Here is a 23,222-nt window from a genome sequence, read left to right on the forward strand (position 1 = left end):
TATTTTTTTTTTTAAATTTCTGAGAGAGAGAGAGAGAGAGACAGCATGAGCAGGGGAAGGTCAGAAAGAGAAGGAGACACAGAATCTGAAGCAGGCTCCAGGCTCTGAGCTAGAGCTCATGAACCATGAGATCATGACCTGAGCCAAAGTCGGACGCTTAACTGACGAGCCACCCAGGCGCCCCAGCATTAATTCATCTTTGAGAGACAGAGACAGAGTGTGAGCAGGGGAGGGGCAGAGAGAGAGGGAGACACAGAATCCGTGCAGGCTCCAGGCTGTGAACTGTCAGCAGAGAGCCCAACACGGGGCTCGAACCCACAAACCATGAGATCATGACCTGAGCTCAATCGAACACCTAACCGACTGAGCCACCCAGGCGCCCTTGGTTGTGTCTACTTCTAAGGAGACTTTCCACTCACTTTTACCTACCATGCTTAGGGGTGTCTGCTGTTGCCAGTTCCTGAGCCTTTTGGGGTCTGTGATGCAAAACAAATTGTTTCATGGCTTTTCTGAGTTGGATTCAACTTTGTCAAAACTGGAAAGTCAGTCATCATTCCTTCCTCTACTTTCCAGATTCCTAAATTTTGTTCTCACTTCTGTCATTATCATTGCTCTTATAGGTATACCATTTTAAAACCGCCAAAATTTAAATGTAGCTTCATTGCATTTCAACAAGGAGTCAATGCAAGTGCATGCATTTAACCAGTAATCTTGGAAATTGGTTTGTGAATAGTTTTAGTTTTGTATTGTTATCACTATTTGTTAGATACCTGAGAGCCTATCATGGTGACTGAGTTTTGGTGTGAGACTCTTCCTTCCCTACCCAGGGATGGGAAGGAGAAAGGGAGGGGGAGGGGAGCACATGGGGACATAAAAAGCATAGAAAAAGGGGCACCTGAGTGGCTCAGTTGGTTGAGCGACTGACTTTAGCTCAGGTCATGATATCATGGTTCATTGGTTCAAGCCCCACATGGCTTACTGCTCTCCTGTCACCACAGAACCCACTTCAGATCATGAGTCCTCCTCTCTCTGCCCCTCCGCAATACATGCTCTCCCCAAAATAAATGAATATTTTAAAAAAGAACACAGAAGAAGAAAAGCAGTATGATGTAGGGGAAACAGAACAAGCTTAGGTGGATGAGATTTGAGTTTGACTCTCCTCCTCACTTAGCAGAAGTTATTAATCCTCCTGGCATACCACTTTCCTTATTTGTAATATGATTAGAATAACACCTACTGCATTGTTGCATTTTTCACACCCCCTGGATATGGTGCCCAGTAGAGGCCATTTTCCATCTTGAGTTAAGGGAGGGCATTTGCAGACAGGGCATGAGGGGAAACCATTTGAGAACATTTGCATAATTACACCTGCTTTGTAACATTGACCAGAAATAAACCAGTTGGCTAAACTAGCAGGATTCAGAAAGCTTCCTCTATTCCAGATTCTGTAGTTACTATGATAACCTTATTGAAAAAAAAAAAAATGAGTCAAATGGACTTAACAAGTGTAGAGCATGCTTTATAGGAACTATGATTTAGGGCAAACTTATAGTGGGACTTTTTGAGAAAACCCACAGTGTATGGTTGCCTTAGCTGATGTCAAGAGTTAGGGCGTCTCTGTCTGTTCTGAACTACAAAATTAGATCAAACAGAGAAGACTTCATGGACTTATGCCTCTAATCACTATTAACTCAAAGAGACTTTTTGCCAGATCCTGGTTGAAAGGAACACCTCTGAAGTGCAGAGAGGTTGAAGAAAAGTATGATAATCACACTTGTGAATAGTTCTTGGAAGACTGCAATCCTCCTAAGTAGGGAGAAATAATTTAGAGTGGCATCATCAAGGCCCTAGGTAACAGAAATGCATTTAATAGAGTTGTTCATGTGGCTGTAAAGTTTAGTGAGAAGGGAAGATTTAAGTTGTTTCTAATTTACCTGTAATCTGCAGTATTTAACTGTCATCTTTTCAAGGAAGGCTAAGGTTGTCGCTTGGGCATCAAATTCGTAAGTGTCACTGTTTTATACAAAATAAAACCAAAAAACAACCAGAAAACAAAAACTGATGAATGACGTGTGCTCTCACCTCAATACCCTTTTTGCTAGGGTTGGATTTTTACCTTTAGTACTGAAAACTATATCCGAAAAGTTATTAGCGTAAAAAAAAGTGGAGCTCTTCTTCAAAGGGCTCCTGCAGTGGACTTGGTATTTTATCATATGGAATCTCTTTCAGAAAACATGGAACACATTTTGGGATTACATTAAATTTGGCTGCATCTATTAGCTCTTCTGTGGTTATTAGTGATGGAATGGCAGGAGGGAAATTGCGCGAATTGTGCAGTAGAGAAAATGGAACAAAATAAGTCTCTACATATTGATCTTTTTAGAAAAATTATTGATAAAATAGTGTTCATAATCAGTTGATTCTATAGGACAACATGAAGTGGATTTAGAGAGTTTCCTTAGAGTGGGTTAAAATTGCTGCTTTCAGTGAGGCAAAGCTTTGGTATAAAGTGCTCTTGGGTGTTGAAAATTTACTGTCTCTTTTTTAAGTGCATGTTTTCCTTTTTTAAAGTGGTATCTTTCAATAACTTGTATTTTTATTTCAAAAACCTTAAATGTTTCTGCCTTCAGGGTATCCTAAATTTCCTTAGTTTGCCATTCAGGGTTCTCCACCCACTGACCCCAATTTAATTTACCCACTTGTCTGTCACTGTTGTCCTACCTAAACCCTTCCTTTAAGCCAAATGAGGGTGCTCGGTGGACCCTACAGGCCTTCCAATTTTGCCTCCATCTCACAAATTCTCTCCTTTCCTCTGTATTTATCTGCTGCTAGTCTTCGTTTCTGATTCGGCCAGAACCCTTTCCCTAGCCACCCCAGGCACATGGTGAGTCCGTCCTCTGCACTTGCATGTTGGGTCACTCAGGATCCATTTAGCAACAACTTCCGTTTCACATTTAGACACATTTTGTTTAATTCTGCCTGGAGTGTAAGCTCCTAGAAGGCAGCAGGTTTTCTATCTGTTTCATAACATTTTTTTCTTTCTGATGCTGAAAGATCCACTTATGTGTTAATTGCTTGTGTATCTGTCTGTCTATCTGTCATGTGTTTCCGGCAGTCTCCTTCGGTTAGAAAGTAAGTTCCACAAGAGGTCATGAATATTGCAAAAGCTGCAAAGGTCATCTATGGCAGGCAGTTTGGCTCTGGGACTTATGCTCTCAATCACTCATCAGTGCAGCCTAATGGTCGTCGTCAGTGACTCCATCATTGCCACTTCTGATTTTACTTATTCCCTCCACACGATACTGACACTGCTGAGCACTCATTCCTTGACTGTTTCACTTCTCTTGGCTTCTATGACATCGTTTTAGCTCTCTTCTCTTCCTCCCTCCCAGATCACTTCTTCTCTAGCCCTCTAAGAGTTCAAAATTGATGGCCTCCAGTTTTGTCCCCATCGTTTTTCTGTGCTCTGGCTGCAATCCTCTTTTCTACCCTAGTACTTCTTGACCTCAGTGGTATGACACATTATGGTGTCAGAATCAATCGTGACATATGTCAAAACCACTCACTTATTCATAACGCCTTAAGTTACAGGCACTCGCAAGTGATTTACTTTTTAAAATAGACTCTCCTCTGAGTTAACCGTTAACAAGGATGTCAGACTGATTTGCATGTCAATAGTATGTGCTTGCTTGTATGAGGGAAGGTGGAATTAGAGTTAGCTGGAAGTGACTTATAATTCACAGCCTATTTTATATTTGCTGAAAGTATCTATGGACTATGGTTATTGATGTGTCATTGATAGTTAAAGCAATTTTGAGATATTATTTATAAACTGGATTTATAGTTGTGCTTATTTCCTTGATTTTACCCACGGATACATTTTTAATAACAGAGAGAGGTGAAGAAAGCATGCATTTGCATTTATCTCTGCATAGCCTAGAAATTAGAATGCATTCCGGTTACAATTCCAAATGAAAGGCAATATGATCAGACTAATGACATGTGCAAGGTTATTTATATTAACATCATGAATAAATACAAATATTACGTGTTACACTTTTTAATCATAAAATGAGTTATGTTTTATTAATATGTGCTTTCTCCTATTACTTGTAGAACTCTGAATTTGACTTTTAAAGTATAGTTTTACATAATTTTTACGTTAGGTGTCTATATTTTTCCCTCAAAAAATGATGATTTGAGATTATTAAGAGATGCTTTTACTAATCATTTACTAGTAAATTGCTTTTGAACATATGACCTATAAAAGCAGCTTTTTTTTTTTTAATATTTTTTATTTATTTCTAGGAGAGAGAGAGAGACAGCGTGAGCAGGGGAGGGTCAGAGAGAGAGGGAGACACAGACTCCGAAACAGGCTCCAGGCTCTGAGCTGGCAGTCAGCACAGAGCCCGACGCGGGGCTCGAACCCACGAACCGCGAGATTATGACCTAAGCGAAAGTCAGACGCTTAACCGACTAAGCCACCCAGGCGCCCCAAAAGCAGCTTAAGAAGACTTTGTTTGGTCAGCTGCTTTTGTTCGTATGTGTGTATGTTTGGTTTTCATTACAATCTGAGTGTACTCCTAGGAGCATGTCTCCTATGGTTGCCATTCATCATCCGTTATAGCAGATGAAAAGTTGAAACCCTCTGCTCGAGGCTGTATCATATACTCCTCTTTAACTAACTCTCTCCCTATGTTGATGACTCCTGAATTTCCATCTTGACCTATGATCTTTTCTCTGGAGCTGCAGACTCATTTATTTTTTTTATTTTATTTTATTTATTTATTTTTTAAATTAAGGAACATATTTTTTTTTAATCTTTTTTTATTTCTTTCTAGGAGAGAGAGAGACAGCGTGAACAGGGGAGGGTCAGAGAGAGAGGGAGTCACAGACTGAAACAGGCTCCAGGCTCCGAGCTGGCAGTCAGCACAGAGCCCGACGCGGGGCTCGAACCCACGAACCGCGAGATCATGACCTAAGCGAAAGTCGGACGCTTAACCGACTAAGCCACCCAGGCAACCCTGCAGACTCATTTATTAAGCTACCCACTGGGCATCTTTATGTGGATGTCCTACAGGCCCCCTGAATATGTCATACCTGAAACTGAGCTCATTTTCTATCCTATTTCCTTGACCCAACTGTTTTTTTTTTCCCCTAGTGCTCTACATTTTTGTCAATGGTATCATTTACCCAGTCCACTAAAGGCATTAAGAGTAATATTCAGTGTCTCTCAGGTCATTAGTCTAATCCTTTTCTTATCTCCAAAATATCTCTGAAATTATTTCTCTCCTTCCACACTGCCTTTACTGTAATACAACTGCCCATCATTTCCTATTGGGACCACTTCATAGCCTAATGGTTCTCAAACTTTAGTGTATATCAGAATCATTGAAACACAGATTGTTGGGTTCCAACTCCAGACTTCAGATTCAGTAATTCTAAGGATAGTCCCATGAAAATACATTTGTAGTCAGTTTGTGATAACCCTGATGCTGCTGGTCTGGGGATCACTTTTTGAGAACAGTAAGGATAGCCTCTTAATTGGTCTCTCTGCTACCATGTTAGGCTCCTTAGTGTTTATCCTTCAAAGGATATATTTTTTTTTTTTTATGCGAGTCATATTATCTTTATCCTTAAACCCTTATATTGTCTTAACATTACACTTAAGATAGACTTGGTTGAACTCTTACCCCATGAATTTGTAAAACCATAGCACTCTGATTATTCTTTCACCTGTACAACATATATTTTTTGTTCCACTGAGGTTAAGAACTTTTTAAATTGTCCGTGTATGTTTGTAGATCAGCCTGGCTATTAAAATGTCAACCATCATCCAGTTTATAATCCCATTCTTAGGGCTTCCTTCCTGCTTCATTCACACCTTTGAAAGGTTGATCTTCTTCCCCATATGAGGAAGAGGATTGGTGTGTATCCTTACCCCATATGAGGAAGAGGATTGGTGTGTATCCTTATGTAAGAGTGGTCCATTGGTAGAGACAGAATGGTGTAGCTAAGCTTGAGTCATTTCTCTTCCAGTATTCTCCCCCGGTATGGTCATCTGCTCTAGCCTTTGGCCCTGGTGGTGGACAGCTATTATCTTTCTTATGTTAACATATTAAGTGACAAGCAGGTACTCAGCTGGCTCCTACTCAACAACTGTTTTATATCATGTTTAGGAGAAGGAAGCAGTGCTTCCTTTATTGACTCCCAGTAGGCTTCCTGGCCCTATCTGACTGGATCTTGTGAAGGGGTAAAGATAGGTCCTTGCTACTCAGTATGTGGTTAGGAGGCCAGTAGAATCTGTATCACTAAGGAGCCCTTTAGAAATGCAGAATCTGCACTCTTCGCTCAACAGAACTGTTGAATTTGAATCTGTATTTCAATGAGATCCTAAGGGTGATCAAGTTTGAAAAGCACTGACCTAGGTCTCTATGACCCCTGGATATGCTCATCTTACCTGTTACCATTCTCGATTAATTCATAATTGTATGAATTTGTAACATCTTGGCTAGCCACTTTCTTCGTCTGTAAAATGGGGACTGTAATGCCTACCTTGGTAGATTCTGATGACTTATGTTAAATATCCAGCACAGCACCTTAGACGCAGTGAGTGTTCTGTAGTGGTAGCCATTATTAAGTCTGTACCTTCATCTTCTTGGATTTTAACAGCCCTTTGGAAGTCTTCATGCATAAGAACGCTACTTCCCCCAAAAACTTGCGTGGGGAGAGACTTGATGCTTGAAAGTTAAATAAGAATGGGATTATGGCTGGTTTATAATTAAACATATGCCTAATATTTAATTGAGTGGCATAGCTGAGATGGCCTTGGGAAGCACAGAAGTTGCTTGCTTTGTTGGGTTGAATGGTTGATTTCTGGCAATACCTTGATATTAATGCTAGTAACTCTGAGATAGGAACATGCATTTAAAGACACTGACCATTACAGTTGAGAAGGGAAATGTAAATCAAAAACAGGGAGGTACTACCACAACAGATTAGAACGGCTAAAATTAGGAATACACATCAAGTATTGGTGAGGATGTGAAGAAGCTATGATTCTCTTTCATTGCTGGTGGAGATGTAAGTACGATCATTTTAGAACCGTGTTTGGCAGTTTCTTAAAGGTTAACAATAAAAAGGAACAGACTCTATTAGGCAGAAAATGAGTGAGGACAAAGTTGAACTAAATAACATCATCATGGATGGGGTATAACTGACATCAGTAGACTATTTCACCCAATAAGAGCAGAATACACATTTTTCTCAAACTCACATGAGCTATTCAGTAAGGCAGACCACATTCTGGACCATAAAACACACCTTAACAAATTCAAATCAACTGAATCAAATAATGGACCACAATGGAACTAAACTAGAAATCAGTAACAGAAAGATAGCTAGAAATCCCAAAATTAATATAGATATTAAACAACATATTTCTAAATAACATGTGGGTCAAAGGAGAAATCCCAAGAAATTTAAATATAAAAATATTTGAACAAAATGAAAATGAAAACCCAGCTTATCAAAAAAAAAAAAAAAGAAAAGAAAAAAGAAAAACCACAGCTTATCAAAATCTTGTGGTATGTAGTAAAAGAAGTACTTAAAGGGAAATGTTAGTGATGAATTTATTTGATGGAAGTGAAGAAAGATCTATAATCAGTAATGTAAGGCTCTACCTTGGAAAACTATAGATAGGCCAAGTGTAAGTAAGCAGAATAAAAAAGAATTGAAGCAGCAATCAATGAAATTGAAAACAGAAAATCAGTAAAGAAAATCAGTAAAACCAAAAGCTGGCTCTTTATAAAGATCAATAAAATTGATAAGCCTTTAAGAGGATACCTAAGGAAAAAGAAGAAGGACACAAATCACTAATATCAGAAATGAAAGAAGGGACATTACTATAGACATGACAGACATTAAAGAGGATAATTAAAGGAATATTATGTCCCACTTTATGTCCACGAATTTGATGACCTGGATGAAATTGAAACATTCTTCAAAATACATAATTTGTTACAACTCCTATAAGAAGAAACAAAATCTGAATAAATCTATTTATATTTTTAAAATGGAATCAGTAATAATCTTCTAAAACGGAAATCACTAGGGCCAGATGGGTTCACTGGTGAGCTCTACAAAGACATTATACCAAGGTGCCTGGGTGGCTCAGTCAGGTAAACATCTGACTCCCTATTTCATCTCAGTTCATGATCTTGTGGGATTGAGACCCACATCAGGCTCTGCATTGACAGCACAGACTCTCTCTTTCCCTCTCTATGCCCCTTAGCCAACAATGCACTCTTTTTTCTTTTCTAAATAAATAAATACACTTAAAAAAAAAAAAAAAGAAATAAATTCTATACAGTATATTCCAGAGGATGGAAGCAGAGAAAATACTCCTTACTCATTCCATAAGATCAATATTACCCTACTAACAAAACTAGACAAAGACATTACAAGAACAGAAAATGACAAACCAATCTCTCTTATGAGCAAAGATGCAAAAATCTCTAACGAAATCTTAGCAAATTGAATCCAGCAATTTAAAAAAACTCTTGTACACCATAATTGAAATATATCCCAGATATGCAGTGCTGGTTCAAGAATCAAAAATCTGTTAATGTAATCCATCACTTTAACAGTATAAAAAAGGAAAAATCAAATGATCATATCACTTGATTCAGGAAAGCATTTGACAAAATCCAACACCCATTCATGATAAAAGTTCTTAGTAAATTAGGAATAGAGGAGAATTTCATTAACTTGATAAAGAAGATCCACATACTATCTACAGCTAACATCATATTTGAGGAACACACAGCTTTCCTGCAAAGGTCAGGTACAAGCTAAGGACATCTCCTCTTACCACTCCTTTTCAATATTATACTGGAATATGTAGAAAATGTGAAAGAATCAACAAAAAAACCCCAGAACCAATAAGTAGTTATAGCAGTATTTCAAGATAGGAATTTAATACACAAAAGTCATTTGCTTTCCTATATACAAGTAATAAGTAAGTGAAATTTAAAGTACAATATCACTTATGTTGGCATTCCACAAAATTAAATACTTAGGTATAAATCAAAAATATGTACAAGATCTATATGAGGAAAACTACAAAACTCTGATGAATAAAATCAAAGAAGAACTAAATAAATTGAGAAGTTTTCTATTAATGGATAGGACGTCTTAATATTGTCAAGTTATCAATTCTTCCCAATTTGATCTATAGATTCAATGCAAATTTAATCAGAATCCAGGAAGTTATTTTGTGTATATCAACAAAGTGATTCCACAGTGTATATGGAAAGGCAAACAAAAACAAAAACAAAAAAACAAAAAAAACCCACAAGAGTCAACACAGTATTGAAGAAGTAAAACACAGCTGGAAAACTTACAGTCCTTAACTTCAAGACTTACTATAAAGCTACACTAATTAAGATAGTGTTATCGGCAGAAAAACAGATGAATAAATCAGTGGAAGAGAATAGGGAGCCCAGAAATGGTCAACTGGTCTTTGGCATGGGAAACAAAACCACCATAATGGAGCAAAGATAGTCTTTTTTAACAAATAATGCCAGGAACAAGGAGACATACACATGTAGAAAAATTAATCTAGACATAGACCTTAAATCCATCACTAAAATCAACTCAAATGGGTCATAGCTTTATGTGTAATATGCAAAAGTATAAAACTCCTAAAAGGTAATCTAGATGACCTTGGGTATGGTGATGACTTTTTATAGACAATACCAAAATCAGGAACCATGAAAGAAATAAATTAAAAAATGACTTCATTAAAATTAAAAACTTCTCTAAAAAAAGACAATGTCAAAAGAATGAGAAGCCACAAATTGGGGAAAAGGCATATCTGATGAAAGACTAGCATCCCAAATATGTAAAACTCTACAATAAGAAAACAACCCAATTAAAAAATAGGTCAAAACCTTGATAGATAACACATCAGAGAATATGGTAAATAAGCATATGAAAAGATACTTTATGTTATATCTCATTAGGGAAATGCAAATTAAGACAATGAACTATCACTACGTGCCTATTAGAATGACTACAATCTGGAACACTGAAAAATTCTGACAAGGATATAGAACAATGGGAATTTTCATTAATTGCTGGTGAAAATGTAAAATGGTACAACCACTTTGGGAGACAGTTGATCAGTTTCTGGCAAAACTAATCATACTTTTACAACAGGATACAGAAGTCCTTGTTATTTCTATTTATTCAAGTAAGTTGAAAACTTAGGTCCACATAAAACCTACACATATTTATTTATAATTAACAAAATTATAACAGCTTTATTTATAATTAACAAAACTTGGAAACAATCAAGATGTCCTTCAATAGGTGACTATATAAACTGGCACATCAAGGCAATGAAATATTATTCTGTGCTAGAAAGAAATAAAAAGACGAGATAACCTTAAATGCATATTACTAATTCAGGGGAGCCAATCTGAAAAGGTTACATACAATATGATTTCAATTATATGACATCCTGGGGTAATGCAGAACTATGGAGACACTAAAAAGATCATTGGTTACCAGGGGTTAGGGGGATGGAGTGGTAAAAAAGCAAAGCAGGACAGAATTTTTAGGGCTGTGGAAGTACACTGAATGATCCAATAGTGGTAGATACACTTCCTTGTACATTTGCCCAAACTCGGAAATTATTACACTAGGAGTGAACTCTAATTTAAACTATGGACTTTGGGTGAAAATGTTGTAGCAATGTAGGTTCATCAGTAGTAACAAATGTGCTGCTCTGGTGCAGTATTTTGATAGTGGGAGTGAGTTTTATGGGATGTAGGTGCTGTCTGTGAAATCTCTGAACCTGCCACTCAGTTTTGCCATGAACCCAAAACTTCTCTAAAATATAAATCCTATTTTTTTAAAAAAGTATACCATGTAGAGGTTAGCATGTTGAATAAATATATTTTCTATATGATACCTCACGTCTCTTCTTTGCTAGCTCTCTCTCACTGCAGTAGAATGTCTGTCAGAATAGACTACAAAGCAGGAGAGACAATTGTGACCTAGGCAAGAATTATGGATCTAGAATTCTGCTAAAAGAAGCCAATTCAAAACAAGAGGAAGATTGTGTATTTTTACATAAATTAACCTCTCCTTAATGATCATGGCACTGAAGATGCTAACAGCTACCAGTTGCTCTGTGAAGGCCATGTTGCGACCTTCTACTCTCTGCCATTTTTGGGAGATGTTATTTGGCCTTGAGACCTCACTGAGAAGCTTCTCTTTTAAACACGCTATTCCTCCATCAGCCAAGTATGGTGGGCGACACACTGTGACGATGATTCCTGGGGATGGGATCGGGCCTGAACTTATGCTGCATGTTAAGACTGTGTTCAGGCATGCATGTGTGCCTGTGGACTTTGAGGAGGTGATAGTGAACTCCACTTCATGTGAAGAGGACATTCACAATGCCATCATGGCAGTCCGTCGAAACTGTGTGGCCTTGAAGGGCAACATCGAAACTGACCACAACCTGCCACCATCTCACAAATCCCACAACAACATGTTTCGCACCACACTAGATCTCTTTGCCAATGTGATTCATTTTAAGAGTCTGCCAGGCGTAGAGACAAGGCACAAGGATGTTGACATCATAGTCGTTCGGGAAAACACAGAGGGTGAATACAGCAACCTGGAGCATGAGAGTGTGAAAGGAGTGATTGAGAGCCTGAAGATCATTACCAAGGCCAAGTCATTGCGCATTGCTGAATATGCCTTCCAGCTGGCCCAGGAGATGGGGCGCAAGAAAGTGATGGCTGTGCACAAGGCCAACATCATGAAACTGGGAGACGGTCTCTTCCTCCAGTGTTGCAGAGAGGTGGCCTCTCGCTATCCTCAGCTCACTCTCGAAAGCATAATTGTGGATAACACCACCATGCAGCTGGTATCCCGGCCCCAGCAATTTGATGTAATGGTGATGCCCAATCTTTATGGTAACATTGTCAACAATGTCTGCACAGGGTTGGTTGGGGGAGCAGGTGTCGTGCCTGGTGCCAACTATGGCCATACATACGCAGTGTTTGAAACAGCCTCAAGGCAATCAGGCAAGAATTTAGCCAATAAGAATATGGCCAACCCTACTGCCATGCTTCTGGCAAGCTGTATTATGCTGGATTACCTCAAGCTCCACTCCTTTGCCAACTCCATTCGCACTGCAGTCTTGGCGTCCATGGAGAACAAAGATGTCCATACTCCAGACATTGGAGGTCAGAGTACTACGTTGGATATCATTCAGAATATCATAAATCACATCAGTGCTGTCAATTAAATGGTCATGACTTGAAGGCTGAGCTAAGTCTAAGTCCTCCTCACTCCTCCTCACCTTACTCTTCTCACTTAGAACCCCTAGCCTGCTAGGCTAGTGTGGACTCTGGAATAAACTGACTCCTGCTCCAACTCAGAAGAATCAGGGGAAGGAAATCAAATTTGATTTTTTCTTCTAAATTAAAATCTCACTAATGCCAGAAGCATTGCTTGTTTAAATTAGCCAAACCTATTGTGTTGTATATGTATTGAGAAATTCTTCTCTATTTTAATTCACAGTTTACATTTCTCTCTATGATACAGTGAGTAAATCAGAGCTATTTGTAGAGTCCCGGGGCTTTCTCAGAACCTAGAACACTCATTTTTCTCTTTATCTGGGTCATTAAAATTTAGCCAACCAGCCTGCATAGAAGTCGGGCTTCTCTCTAGAAGTTGTTAATGAGTTAATTAGGATAAAAAAATTTGCTTACAAAATATACATTGTAACCTTAATAATAAATAAGGGTCCATAAAGCTGAGCTAGTACAGAATGCTTCCAGTCCCTTCTAGATCTCTCATGTTTTCTGTGGCCATGTTTATGTTCCTAAGGACTTTTCGCTGGTATAATTTTTTCACACATGAACATCCCTGAGCACTTCAGCTCTTCTGGAATGTGCATTCTTGAATTCCTTCCAGTTGAGCTCAAGGGGCTAGAGGTCAACTCCCCATCGAAGAGGTACATGGCCCATAATTCTTCACTGTACAAATGTAACCATGGTCGGTAAACTCCATGTTCACTGCTTCATAGTCTGTGATGGTCTACTTTCTTTTAGTTTCTTTTTTTGAGGGAAGAGTGTACATAATAAAATGAAAAGCACTGGGCTAATTTAAATGTTTGCTGTCATTTTATCACAATATATTTTATTTACAGTATTGTTAAGGCCCTAGTTGGGAAATACAGACAAAAATCTTTTCATCGGGGCTCAGGATGTTATTACTCAAGTTGGAAATAAAAATAATGGTATGAGAACTTTCAGTGGCTTCATCTGCAAGAATAGCCTGCAGATAAAAATGAAATTGAGAAAAAGAGTGAATCCTTAAAATATTTTGGAAATTTTTGTTTCTCAGCTTTAACCTTTGGATCCCACTGTGGTTCATGAACCACAGGTTAGAGACAGTGGACTTAGACTTGAAAAATTCCTTATGGTTTTCAAAAGTCTCTGCCTTAACATATCACCTTATATTATCTTTGTTATGTATAAAGTCAGGGCCAGGATTTGGAAAACCAAATGCTAGTTTGCAAGGACTTCATTTGAGAAGGAAGTGACTATCTGCCTATCAGTAAGTCTGTCTTTAATAACAAGCCTAGCAGGAATAAGTAAGTTATAACCATGGTATTCTTTTAGCGGACTTTATACATGTCGTTGGCCAGGGCCACCACAGGCCCACGTGGTGCCTTGCTCTGGGCAGATCTAGGTCTTCACCAGAGGCATGGTTTGGTGGTAGAGCAAGGGATGGATCTTGCCATGAGGTCTTCGCACCTGCAATGCCACACAACCCTATTCTACCTTAATTCACACTACCCACCCTGTACCTCTTTCTCTCGTGAGTAGGAGAACTTTTTTATGGCACAACCAGCCCAGATGCAGGCAGTAACCTGGCTATTGGCTTCTATTTGACAGTGGGAGTTTATGCTGATAAGTACATTTGAGCTACAGTTTCCCTTTCTGTTAAAGGTGATTGTCTCCAGAGCCTTCCCACAGACTACCTTGATGGTACCTATTACACCATAGTGGGATTTCCATTTATCAGTGTTAGATTTTTCCCACTTAGCTAGGACCATTTCTTAGGGCAAATGCCATGTATTTTATTTTGTTGTCCCATGTAGCCCCTAACATAATGACTGACATAGACAAAATAAATAATATTTATTGAATCACCAAAAAAAATGATATGACATGTATTCCCTCATATCTCTTATGTGTAAAGAGGGGTAATAACTCTACCTACCTCATAAGATCATTGACAAGCCTAAGTGAGAAAATAGACCTGAAGTTGATAGCACTGTGCCTGTGTGTTTAGAAATTACTCATTTTTACCCACTTTATTTTTTAATATAGTTTATTGTCAAGTTAGTTTCCATACAACACTCAGTGCTCATCCTGACAAGTGCCCTCCTCCATGCCCATCACCCATCTTCCCCTCCCTCCCACCCCCATCAACCCTCAGTTTGTTCTCAGTATTTAAGAGTCTCTCATGGTTTGCCCCCCCTGCCTCTCCTTAACTGTTTTTTCCCCTTCCCCTCCCCTATGGTCATTATTACCCACTTTATACCTCTCTAAAAGATAATTCTGAGGAGGACTCAGCAAATTATATTAATTCATTACTGTCATTGGAACTTACTAGAGAAGTTCTTAATTTATAGTACGGGTTTGTAACTGACTTTCAAGAAAGGGAGCCAATCATACTTGCTTATTAAAGCCCCCTTATTTTTCTCCTTTTTTTCCATTTTCTTTTTTAAGAGAGAGAGTAAGCAACCAAGAGAGGGAAAGAGAGAGAGAGAGAGAGAGAGAGAGAGAGAGAGAGAGAATCCCAAGCAGGCTCCTCACTGTCACTGTGGAACCTATCATAGGGCTTAATCTCTCAAACCGTGAGCTCATGACCTGAGCCCAAATCAACAGTGAGACACTTAACTGACTGGGACACTCAGGCGCTCCTCCCCCCTTTTTAAAATTTCTTGAATCTAACGACTTCTATTCTTACTCTATCATTCTTACTTTCTCATTAGCACTTTTCATCATTGGTAACCTACCAATTTATGTTATTTCTAATTTGTATCCTGCCTATAGTTTAGCCCTTGTAAATCTATTTTCTGCAGTGTCCTCAGTAACTTCTTTCTGAAAGGGAAATAGTATCATGTCACTTTCCTACTTAAAACCTCTCGTTCAGCGACTTTCCTTCAGCCTTAAGAGAAAGTCAGCTGAGCACAGCATGAAAAACCTCCCATGGTCTGAGATCCGCTTCCTTCTCCAGGTTCACCATTTCCATCCCTCCTCTTCAGCCTAGTGACAACACAGGATGGCACTCCAAAAAGTGTGCAGACAGAGGGCATTGTTAAAGAGCCATATGTCCTTTCGAGGTCATCCCTTGGCACATGGCCATGGTTCCTTTCTCCTTCAGGAAATGATCGCCTTTTCATTTTAGAGGATTAAACTTAAGCATTACCACCTTTGGGAAGCTTCCTTGACTAACTCTCTTTCCATGCCCTGCTGAGATGGAGGGGAGTAGTTCTCTCAGAGTCATCTGTATTTTCTGTGTATCCTACCTAGTATGCACCCCTCTAGTTATCATTACACGCTTTCCTTCCCATCAACCTTATTATATGGTGCATTCTTTGGCTACAGGAATGAAGGAGTCATTCATCCCTATAACATCAGACCCTTGGACAGGGATAATCTCTTACTTGCTGCTCACTCTCGGTATTTATGGAAGGAAGATAAAATGGTGGAGAGAAAAGAATGGCCTGAATTCACAGATGGGACTGGAGGACCGGAAGAACTACTACCGTACTGCAAAATACTCTTGTCTGGGTTGAGTCTATGAGCCTTTCTTTATAAGACTGCTCCTCTCTAAGGAACTTTTCTGCTCTCAAGGCAGTAAAATAGGTGGTTGGCAGGTTGCCTCTGTTGCCTGAGAAGCTTTCTGTACTACATGAAAGGTGATTTTATCTTGGACTTTATCAGTTTACTCTGCTTCATTTAAAGTCCTGATGCTATAATGATAGCAGCTACACATTGTCTTCTTTTTCTCTAAATTAACTCCTCTCCATTGTGGCTCTATTTTAATGTCTTTACAAATCATTCAGTTTGCATAGCTGGCATTCATCTCCGTTCTTCCATGTAGGAGCTCTGTGACATTGGATAAATTGTTTAACCTCTCTGATCTCCAGTTTACTAATCTGTAAAATAAAAGTAATTACTTTGATTCATAAGATTGTTATAAAAATTAAATAAGGTTGTTTTGTTTGGCAATAGCTGCATAAGAAACCACTTCAAAATTTAGTGGCTGAAAACAAGTAATTATTTGTCATGAGTCTATTGAGCAATGAGACGATACTTCTCTCATCAGTATACTTTCTTGAGAACTATTAAAAGGGTTGTCTAATCTCAAATTCTGATCTCCATAAAGGTCAATATAAATATTCTAGACTATATCACTCCATAATTACCTGTCTCCACCACCATCTCCATAGGCTTAGCTTTTATAGAAGGATGCTTTAATGTGCTTACTCTGGCTTTCCTCATGGTCTGATATGCAAAATCTGGTTAAGGGACAGCTCCGAAAACAATGAATCTGCTTAAAAGGTCAACAGGAAAGATTCCCCTCAGAACTGAGAACGAGGAAAACTTGAGTTTTTCACCAGGAATTTGTGTCCTTCTGCCAGTTAATTATATGAAGTGGAAACAAAAATAATGCTTTATTTTACAGACAGGGGAATTTTGAAGAAATTTATCCAGTTCTAGATCATTACAGAGGTTGCACATAAAAAAAAAGAAAGAAAGAAAGAAAGAAAGAAAGAGAAGGTAGTATTGCCATAGGCTCAATTGGGAATGTGCAAAGTATCTGCCAGAAGCTGATTACAGAGCCTGAAAGTTTTTGGCAGGAGGCACTAGGTCCTTGGAGTTTCCCTGGTAATTTGAATAACATGGGAACCCAATGTGGTAAAGTGTTCTTTACATCACAGTGAATTTGCCTACACTGATATGGGGAACTACGTACATTGTGTTTGTGATTGCTCCAAGAAACACGGAAGAAAGAAAGCAGATCTATTTTAAGTGGAAAAAAAAATTGCTCGTTACAAAAGCAACTAAGAAAAATTGGAATGTCTTAGGGGTACCTGGCTGGCTCAGTCAGTTGGGCGTCCCACTTCAGCTCAGGTCACAGTCTTATGGTCATAGGTTCCAGCCCCACGTCGGGCTGTTTGCTGACTGCTCAGAGCCTGGATCCTGCTTTGGGTTCTGTATCTCTCTTATTCTCTGCTCCCCCACCCCCACCCCCACCCCTGGGTCGTGCTCTAGCTCTCACTCCCTCAAGAATAAGTAAACATTTTTTAAAAATTGAATGTCTTGTTACCAATGTTGCAAATGCTTAAAACCAATATAGCCTGAGTGCAAAAGCAGTATCTACAGAGGAAGAGTTGCCTGTGCTCTAATTAGCTTACACATCTGGTTTGTTACACTTAGTGCCAAATCTCCTTCACGCAAAATAGATGTAAATGAATGAATGTTGCCACAAAAGAGAGGATATCATATATGTCCAAGTACAAGGCATTTCCCTTCTTTTCTATCCCTCAACAACAAGGAATTACCTTAAATTCAAGTCCTTATAAGTGTTCTCTTATGACCAGGTATTCTGTCTGTTCTTTTGTTTTGAACAATAAAAAGCTATTTGGAGGAGAGAGAAAAATGACATGAACTATGCCAATTTAGGATTTTTATAGAAATTTGTAGAATAAAGGTTAAACGGGGACAAAAATTCCCTCAACAAAGAATTAATCATTATGCCTTGGAAGTATGTTCTCACAAATTCAAGTACTGAATGTTATTATATATATGCTTTTTAAGAATCACTTAATAACGCAGTTCAAATTTTGGTCACCATGTAAGGGCCACAAATATTTACCTGTTAGACAAATGAGAAAGCAAGAAGTCTTAATATTATAAAGTTGGAATCTCGTGACCTCACTGGAAATTTCCAATGAAAGCATGAAACACAGATTCAAAAAGTGCTTTATCTCAAACAGCTGAAACAGGTAGGATGATGATAGGTTTGGAAAATTTTAGAGAAGCTAAAAAATGACTCTATCGGGGAAGACCTTGAAGTCAAGATGCATGGGAAGAGATTCAACGAAATTATTTGATATCGTGGTAAAGGAAAGAATAATAGTTCTAAATTAATCTATTTAATGTAGCCTATTAAGTAATGTATTTAATACAACTATGCATGATAACTAAATCCGTCAATCAAACATTATACCTAGAGGTGTATTTAATTTGCTTCTCAAAGTTATTCAACTTGGCCCAGAATATTTTTATTCCTTCTTCTTTTTTTTTCTTTTTTAGACCTTGTTATTGATAAAAAGGGAATCATCCTCCTTATGTATGGGATTGCTTCCTACTCAGGCATTTATCTTCTCTCTTAAATAGAAGATTCTTTGGAAAAAGGAAAGAAATAGACTTTGAAGTTACTGTGCAGAAATCTATAATAGCAAAGGAAGAAGTGGATTTCTGGATATACAGTACTATGGAAAGAAATGCAAAGGAATTTTTAAAAATATTTTATTCTTTTTTTCTGTAAGTTTTTATTTATTTTTAAGAAAGAGAATGAGTGGGGGAGGGGCAGAGAGAAAGTGAGAGAGAATCCCAAGAGGGCTCCATGCTGCCAATGCAGAGCCTGATGCTGGACTTGAACTAAAAAACCCATGAAATCATGACCTGAGCCAAAATCCAAAGTCACACACTTAATTAACTGAGCCACCCAGGTGCCCCCAAGTGCAAATTTCAAATGAAATTATATTTAACCATTTATGGCAGTTGCTAGATCACACCTAAAATACTTCATTATAGTTTTGGTCTTTCAACTTGACAAGACATAATTTCTGTGGAAAGGTATGGTGCCAAAAATCAACTTTGTGCCAAGCATCAGAAAAAGATGATGAAAAACCTGGTTTATAAAGACCTTGTTTTCTCCAGGGTAAGGGAAGTCTCTGGGATTGATCCCATTCAGGATATTCTTGCTGCAATGGAAATAGGTTATTTTGATCCCAGTTTTATTCTTGCTAGCAGCAAGATACTTGTTTCATCAGTTTACTTAGTAACTTCATTTGTTCTTTCTCTTATTCACTTGTTCCATGATGTTGTTTGTCTTCCATTGAGTTCTTGCTTTGAACTGGGCACTGCGCAAACCTCTGAGGATGCAGCTTTGAAAATCCACGTCCTTTGTCTTGAGGACTGAGAATCAATAATCATCAGGCCATTATAGTGGAATGTGATGAGTGTTGCAATAGCAGCCTAAGCAGAGGACTGTGAGAAAACACACGAGGGGACAACAGAAAGCTCCCCAGAGTAAGTTGTGCCTCTAGGGGTGAGCAAGGGGGTGGGGGAGGGCAAATGGGTAAGCACAGAGACCTCCTAAACTTATCACCTACTTATTACCTGATACTTAATGCTTTTACTTTTCCCCCATCATTTCTCATTTTGTATATAGTTATTGTTGAATTCATTCTATCTATAAAAACTTGCACTGATTACCATTAAGGTGGGATTTTCAAAATTTAAGGTGCACATCTGATTTTTCTATGAAGTGATATTTTTTTGGAAGGATAAGCCCTTTACGTTGATTAATTAACCTGATTAGACCCCTCATCATAAAGGCTCTAATTCTTGTGATTAGGAAGATTTATTATGTTTCTTAAGCTACTTTCCAGCACAGTTGCTGTCTCTTCAGAGCCTTTCTCTTGTTTACGTTTCTGTCATTCTCTCTGTGAGCTTGTTTTGTCATTTTAGTTTCTTTCCAGCACACTTCTTGTTTCCTCCATCTCTTCTCACTTAGCTGCCTCCTTGATCGTGAAGGAGATCTCTAGAAACAGATCCTTTTTCTCTTCCTTGGTGCTGAGTTGCAGAGTGTACCCCCTGCTCGATAAAATACTGATCTCATAGCCCTCTGGAAAGGGCATTGGTGCTCATTTGAAATCTCGCCAATGACCCTTTTCTCTCATCCCTGGTGCTGCTGCCTTTGGCACAGCCCGCTCCCCTGAGTGCTATGCGAAGCTGCCCACAGGCCACCTCTTTACCTGGGGCCTGTCGTAGTTCAAGTTACCACGTGTCTGTGGTGGCATCAGAACACATGCCATCCACTCCTACCCATGCCCCAAACAGTCACCCCTGCTGACTCAAGCCAGCAATGGCAGCCTTCCTGTCACTAGACTAGTACTTTCATCATCGTCTCCCCAGAAGCCACCTTTCTGCAAAAAGGATTGTCATCCTCTTCATCTTCTCCTGTGAGACTATTTGGTATCTGTTTAGAGCACTCCAGAAATGGGCAGCTAAGAGTATTAGCATTACTTGACCGACGTTATTGTTTTCATCCAGATTGACAGATGCTTTTTATAGTCTCTGGCTGAATTTTATCTGAAAAGAGCTTAAAATGCACAGGAGGAGGAAAGTACTTCTCTCCTAGGATCCCCACTGAGCTGATAACAGTCTATGGGAAGTCATCTATTTAAACAGAAATAAACACGCCTTGGGATGCCAGGAGCCTATTTTCAGCTTTATTAAGCTATTTTCAGCTTTATTAAGAAATCTGTGTTTAATTTTTCCAAACATCTCCATTCCTGTTCATTTAGCTTTTTGCTGTGCGTGGATCAATTAGAGCACTTGATGAGAATGCAGACCTTGTATTCTGCTCCTCACAGCAATGCAGCACATTTGGAGAAGAGTAAAGAATCTGGAAGGCTTCCAGGGGCCTCGTCAGAAACTCGTACTTAACTGGCTTTTCATGGGGACAAGAATTCCTGGTCAGATGTTGCCTGGGTCTTGGGAAATTTCCCTGTTGGATATTTTTCCCGTTAAAAAAATTCCTTGGACCCATGCAGATTGGTCATAGAATACCTTAGGCCATGGCAGCTCTGTGTCTGTGTCTGTGTGGGTAAAGGGTCAAAAAGTAAATACTTGAAGCTTTGCGGGCCATCTGGTCTCCGTGGCAGCAATTCAGTTGTGCCATTTTATTTATTTATTTTTAATTATTTTAATGTTTTATTTATTTCTGAGAGAGAGAGAGAGACAGCGTGAGCAAGGGAGGGTCAGAGAAGAGGGAAATACAGAATCTGAAACAGGCTCCAGGTTCTGAGCTGTCTGTCAGCACAGAGCCCAACACAGGGCTTGAACCTATGAACCGTGAGATCATGACCTGAGCTGAAGTCAGATGCTTAACCTACTGAGCCACCCAGGTGCCCCAAGTTGTGCCATTTTAAAGCGATGGGAGCCATAGACCATAAATGCGGCTGTGTTCTAAGAAGGTGTTGGTTATGGACAGTGACTGTAATTTAAAGTTGACATTATTTTCACGTCATGTAATATTGTTGTTGTTTTTTTTTTTTTTTTTTTTTTTTAGTTTTTCCAACCATAAAAAAATATAAAAGCCATTCTTTGCTTCCATGCCATATAAAACAAGCCTGTGGGCTCTAATTTGTGTACCTTTGCTGTAGGGAGAAAGGGACTCCAGTAGTGAACAAGACAGAAGCCCAGCTCTTAGCTGACATTTCTTTTCCAAGAGGGAAAACTGACAGTGAGCTCGCAAACAGACAAATAACGAATATTATGTCAAGTTTTAAAGGCTAAGAAGAAAGGAAACCAGAAAAAAAAGTAGATATTGGGACTGACAGCCACTGATAGGGATACGGCAGAGGGTGTGCATTGCTTTAGCTGATAGGAAAAGTTTCTCTGACTTTGCATCTGAGTTGGCCTCCAAATAGTGCCAGGGAGAAATGTGGACATCTGATCCAAGTCGACGGAATGGTGAAGGCAGAGATCCAAGTCAGGCTGAGCTTAGGGTATTTGAAGAAGTAAGATCACTAACATAGCTGGGGACGACATTACAGTGGGAAAAGGGAAAGCCATGCCCTGAGAAGGAAATACAGTGACAAATCCTTGTAGGACTCCGAGCCAGATGAAGGGCTTTGGGGTTTATTCAGGTTTCAGTGTGAGACCACTGGGAAGGATGGGAAGTGGTTTAGGACTTTGGATAGGTCACTGTGGCTGCTGTGTGGATGAGAGACTCTGGGTCGGGAACAAGAGTGGAGTCTGGGAGGGCAGTCAGGAGGCTAGTCTGAAATAGACGCTTTTCCATTTACCCTTCTAACACTTGATGTGTGAATCTGGTAGAGGCTAAGGAGAAGGTGAATGATACAATATACAGCTTGCGTCGGACTACCAAATGAGATTTGCATCAAGAGCACCACGAAGCAATTAAGTCTATATTTTTTCATTTTACCTTATTAATGCTCACAATGGCAGCTAACTATTTTGGGGGTAGTTGCTAGCTATGGCATGATTTTATTCTCAAAGTTCTGTGAAGAAGATGTTTCTCTATAACAGAGACGAAACTAAAATAGTAATGGGTTCTGCAGTAGGCCAAAAGGTCTCAAAACTCCTAGGCCATAGGGGAGCCCTCGGACCCATATTTGTCCACCTCTTAAGTATGTGATCTGTTTACTTATGTTTCAATGATCTGTTATTAAACATTGACCCCACCGAATGTGTTCTGGCTTAAAACAATAATTTATTAATTTTCACGATTTGAGGGTTACCTGGGCTCAGTGAGTGGTTCTGATCCATGTGGTGTTGGCTGGGATCATGCATGAGCTTACAGTGAGATCGCTGCTATCAGAGCCTGGAACATTTAAGATAACCACATTCCCATGGCTGACAGTGGGTGCTCATTAGCTGGGGTGTCTCTGTTTTCCCTTTTGTGACATCTCAACTATCATTAGGCTAGAAAGGCTTTCTGAACACATGGTGGATGAATTCCAAGAGGGAGCATTCCAGAGAGACAAGTGCTTGTCAGCTCTGCTTGTATTACATTTGATATCATCACCCTCAAGCAAGTCTTAGAGCCAAGTCCAAAATTGAAGTGAAAAGAGATTCTGCATGGAAGGTGGGTCCATTAGGATCTGCCAGTATGTATGACATTGTTATCCTAGCTTCTGTCTTCAGATAGAAACATATGAGAACTGTTTCTTTTTTTTTTCTTTCTTTCCTTTTTTTTTTTTTTTTTTTTTTTTTTTGGTGTGACTGCTCTTCTGAGCAACTTAAGGATAAGCTAGGAAGGACATCAGATACTTATTGATTCATGTGTTGACT

General features: G+C 39.1%; 2 protein-coding genes across 2 annotated transcripts in view; both read left to right on the forward strand.

Moving 5' to 3' along the window:
- LOC120245994 (protein kinase C-binding protein NELL1-like) overlaps positions 1–23,222 on the forward strand; it is a 362,498-nt gene that overhangs the window by 39,716 nt on the left and 299,560 nt on the right. The gene's annotated exons all lie outside the window — the stretch shown is intronic.
- On the forward strand, positions 11,135–12,546 carry LOC120245993 (isocitrate dehydrogenase [NAD] subunit gamma, mitochondrial-like). The gene has a single exon (XM_039253278.1). The coding sequence runs from the start codon at positions 11,159–11,161 to the stop codon at positions 12,326–12,328; it is 1,170 nt and encodes a 389-aa protein (XP_039109209.1). The 5' UTR covers positions 11,135–11,158; the 3' UTR covers positions 12,329–12,546.

Source organism: Hyaena hyaena, unplaced genomic scaffold, assembly GCF_003009895.1.
Source record: "Hyaena hyaena isolate Hyena2069 unplaced genomic scaffold, ASM300989v1 scaffold_449, whole genome shotgun sequence".
Classification (NCBI taxonomy): domain Eukaryota; kingdom Metazoa; phylum Chordata; class Mammalia; order Carnivora; family Hyaenidae; genus Hyaena; species Hyaena hyaena.

What these genes read in the sequence shown, in the direction of transcription:
- LOC120245993 (XM_039253278.1), top strand. Translation starts at nt 11,159, where the DNA reads ATGATCATGGCACTGAAGATGCTAACAGCTACCAGTTGCTCTGTGAAG.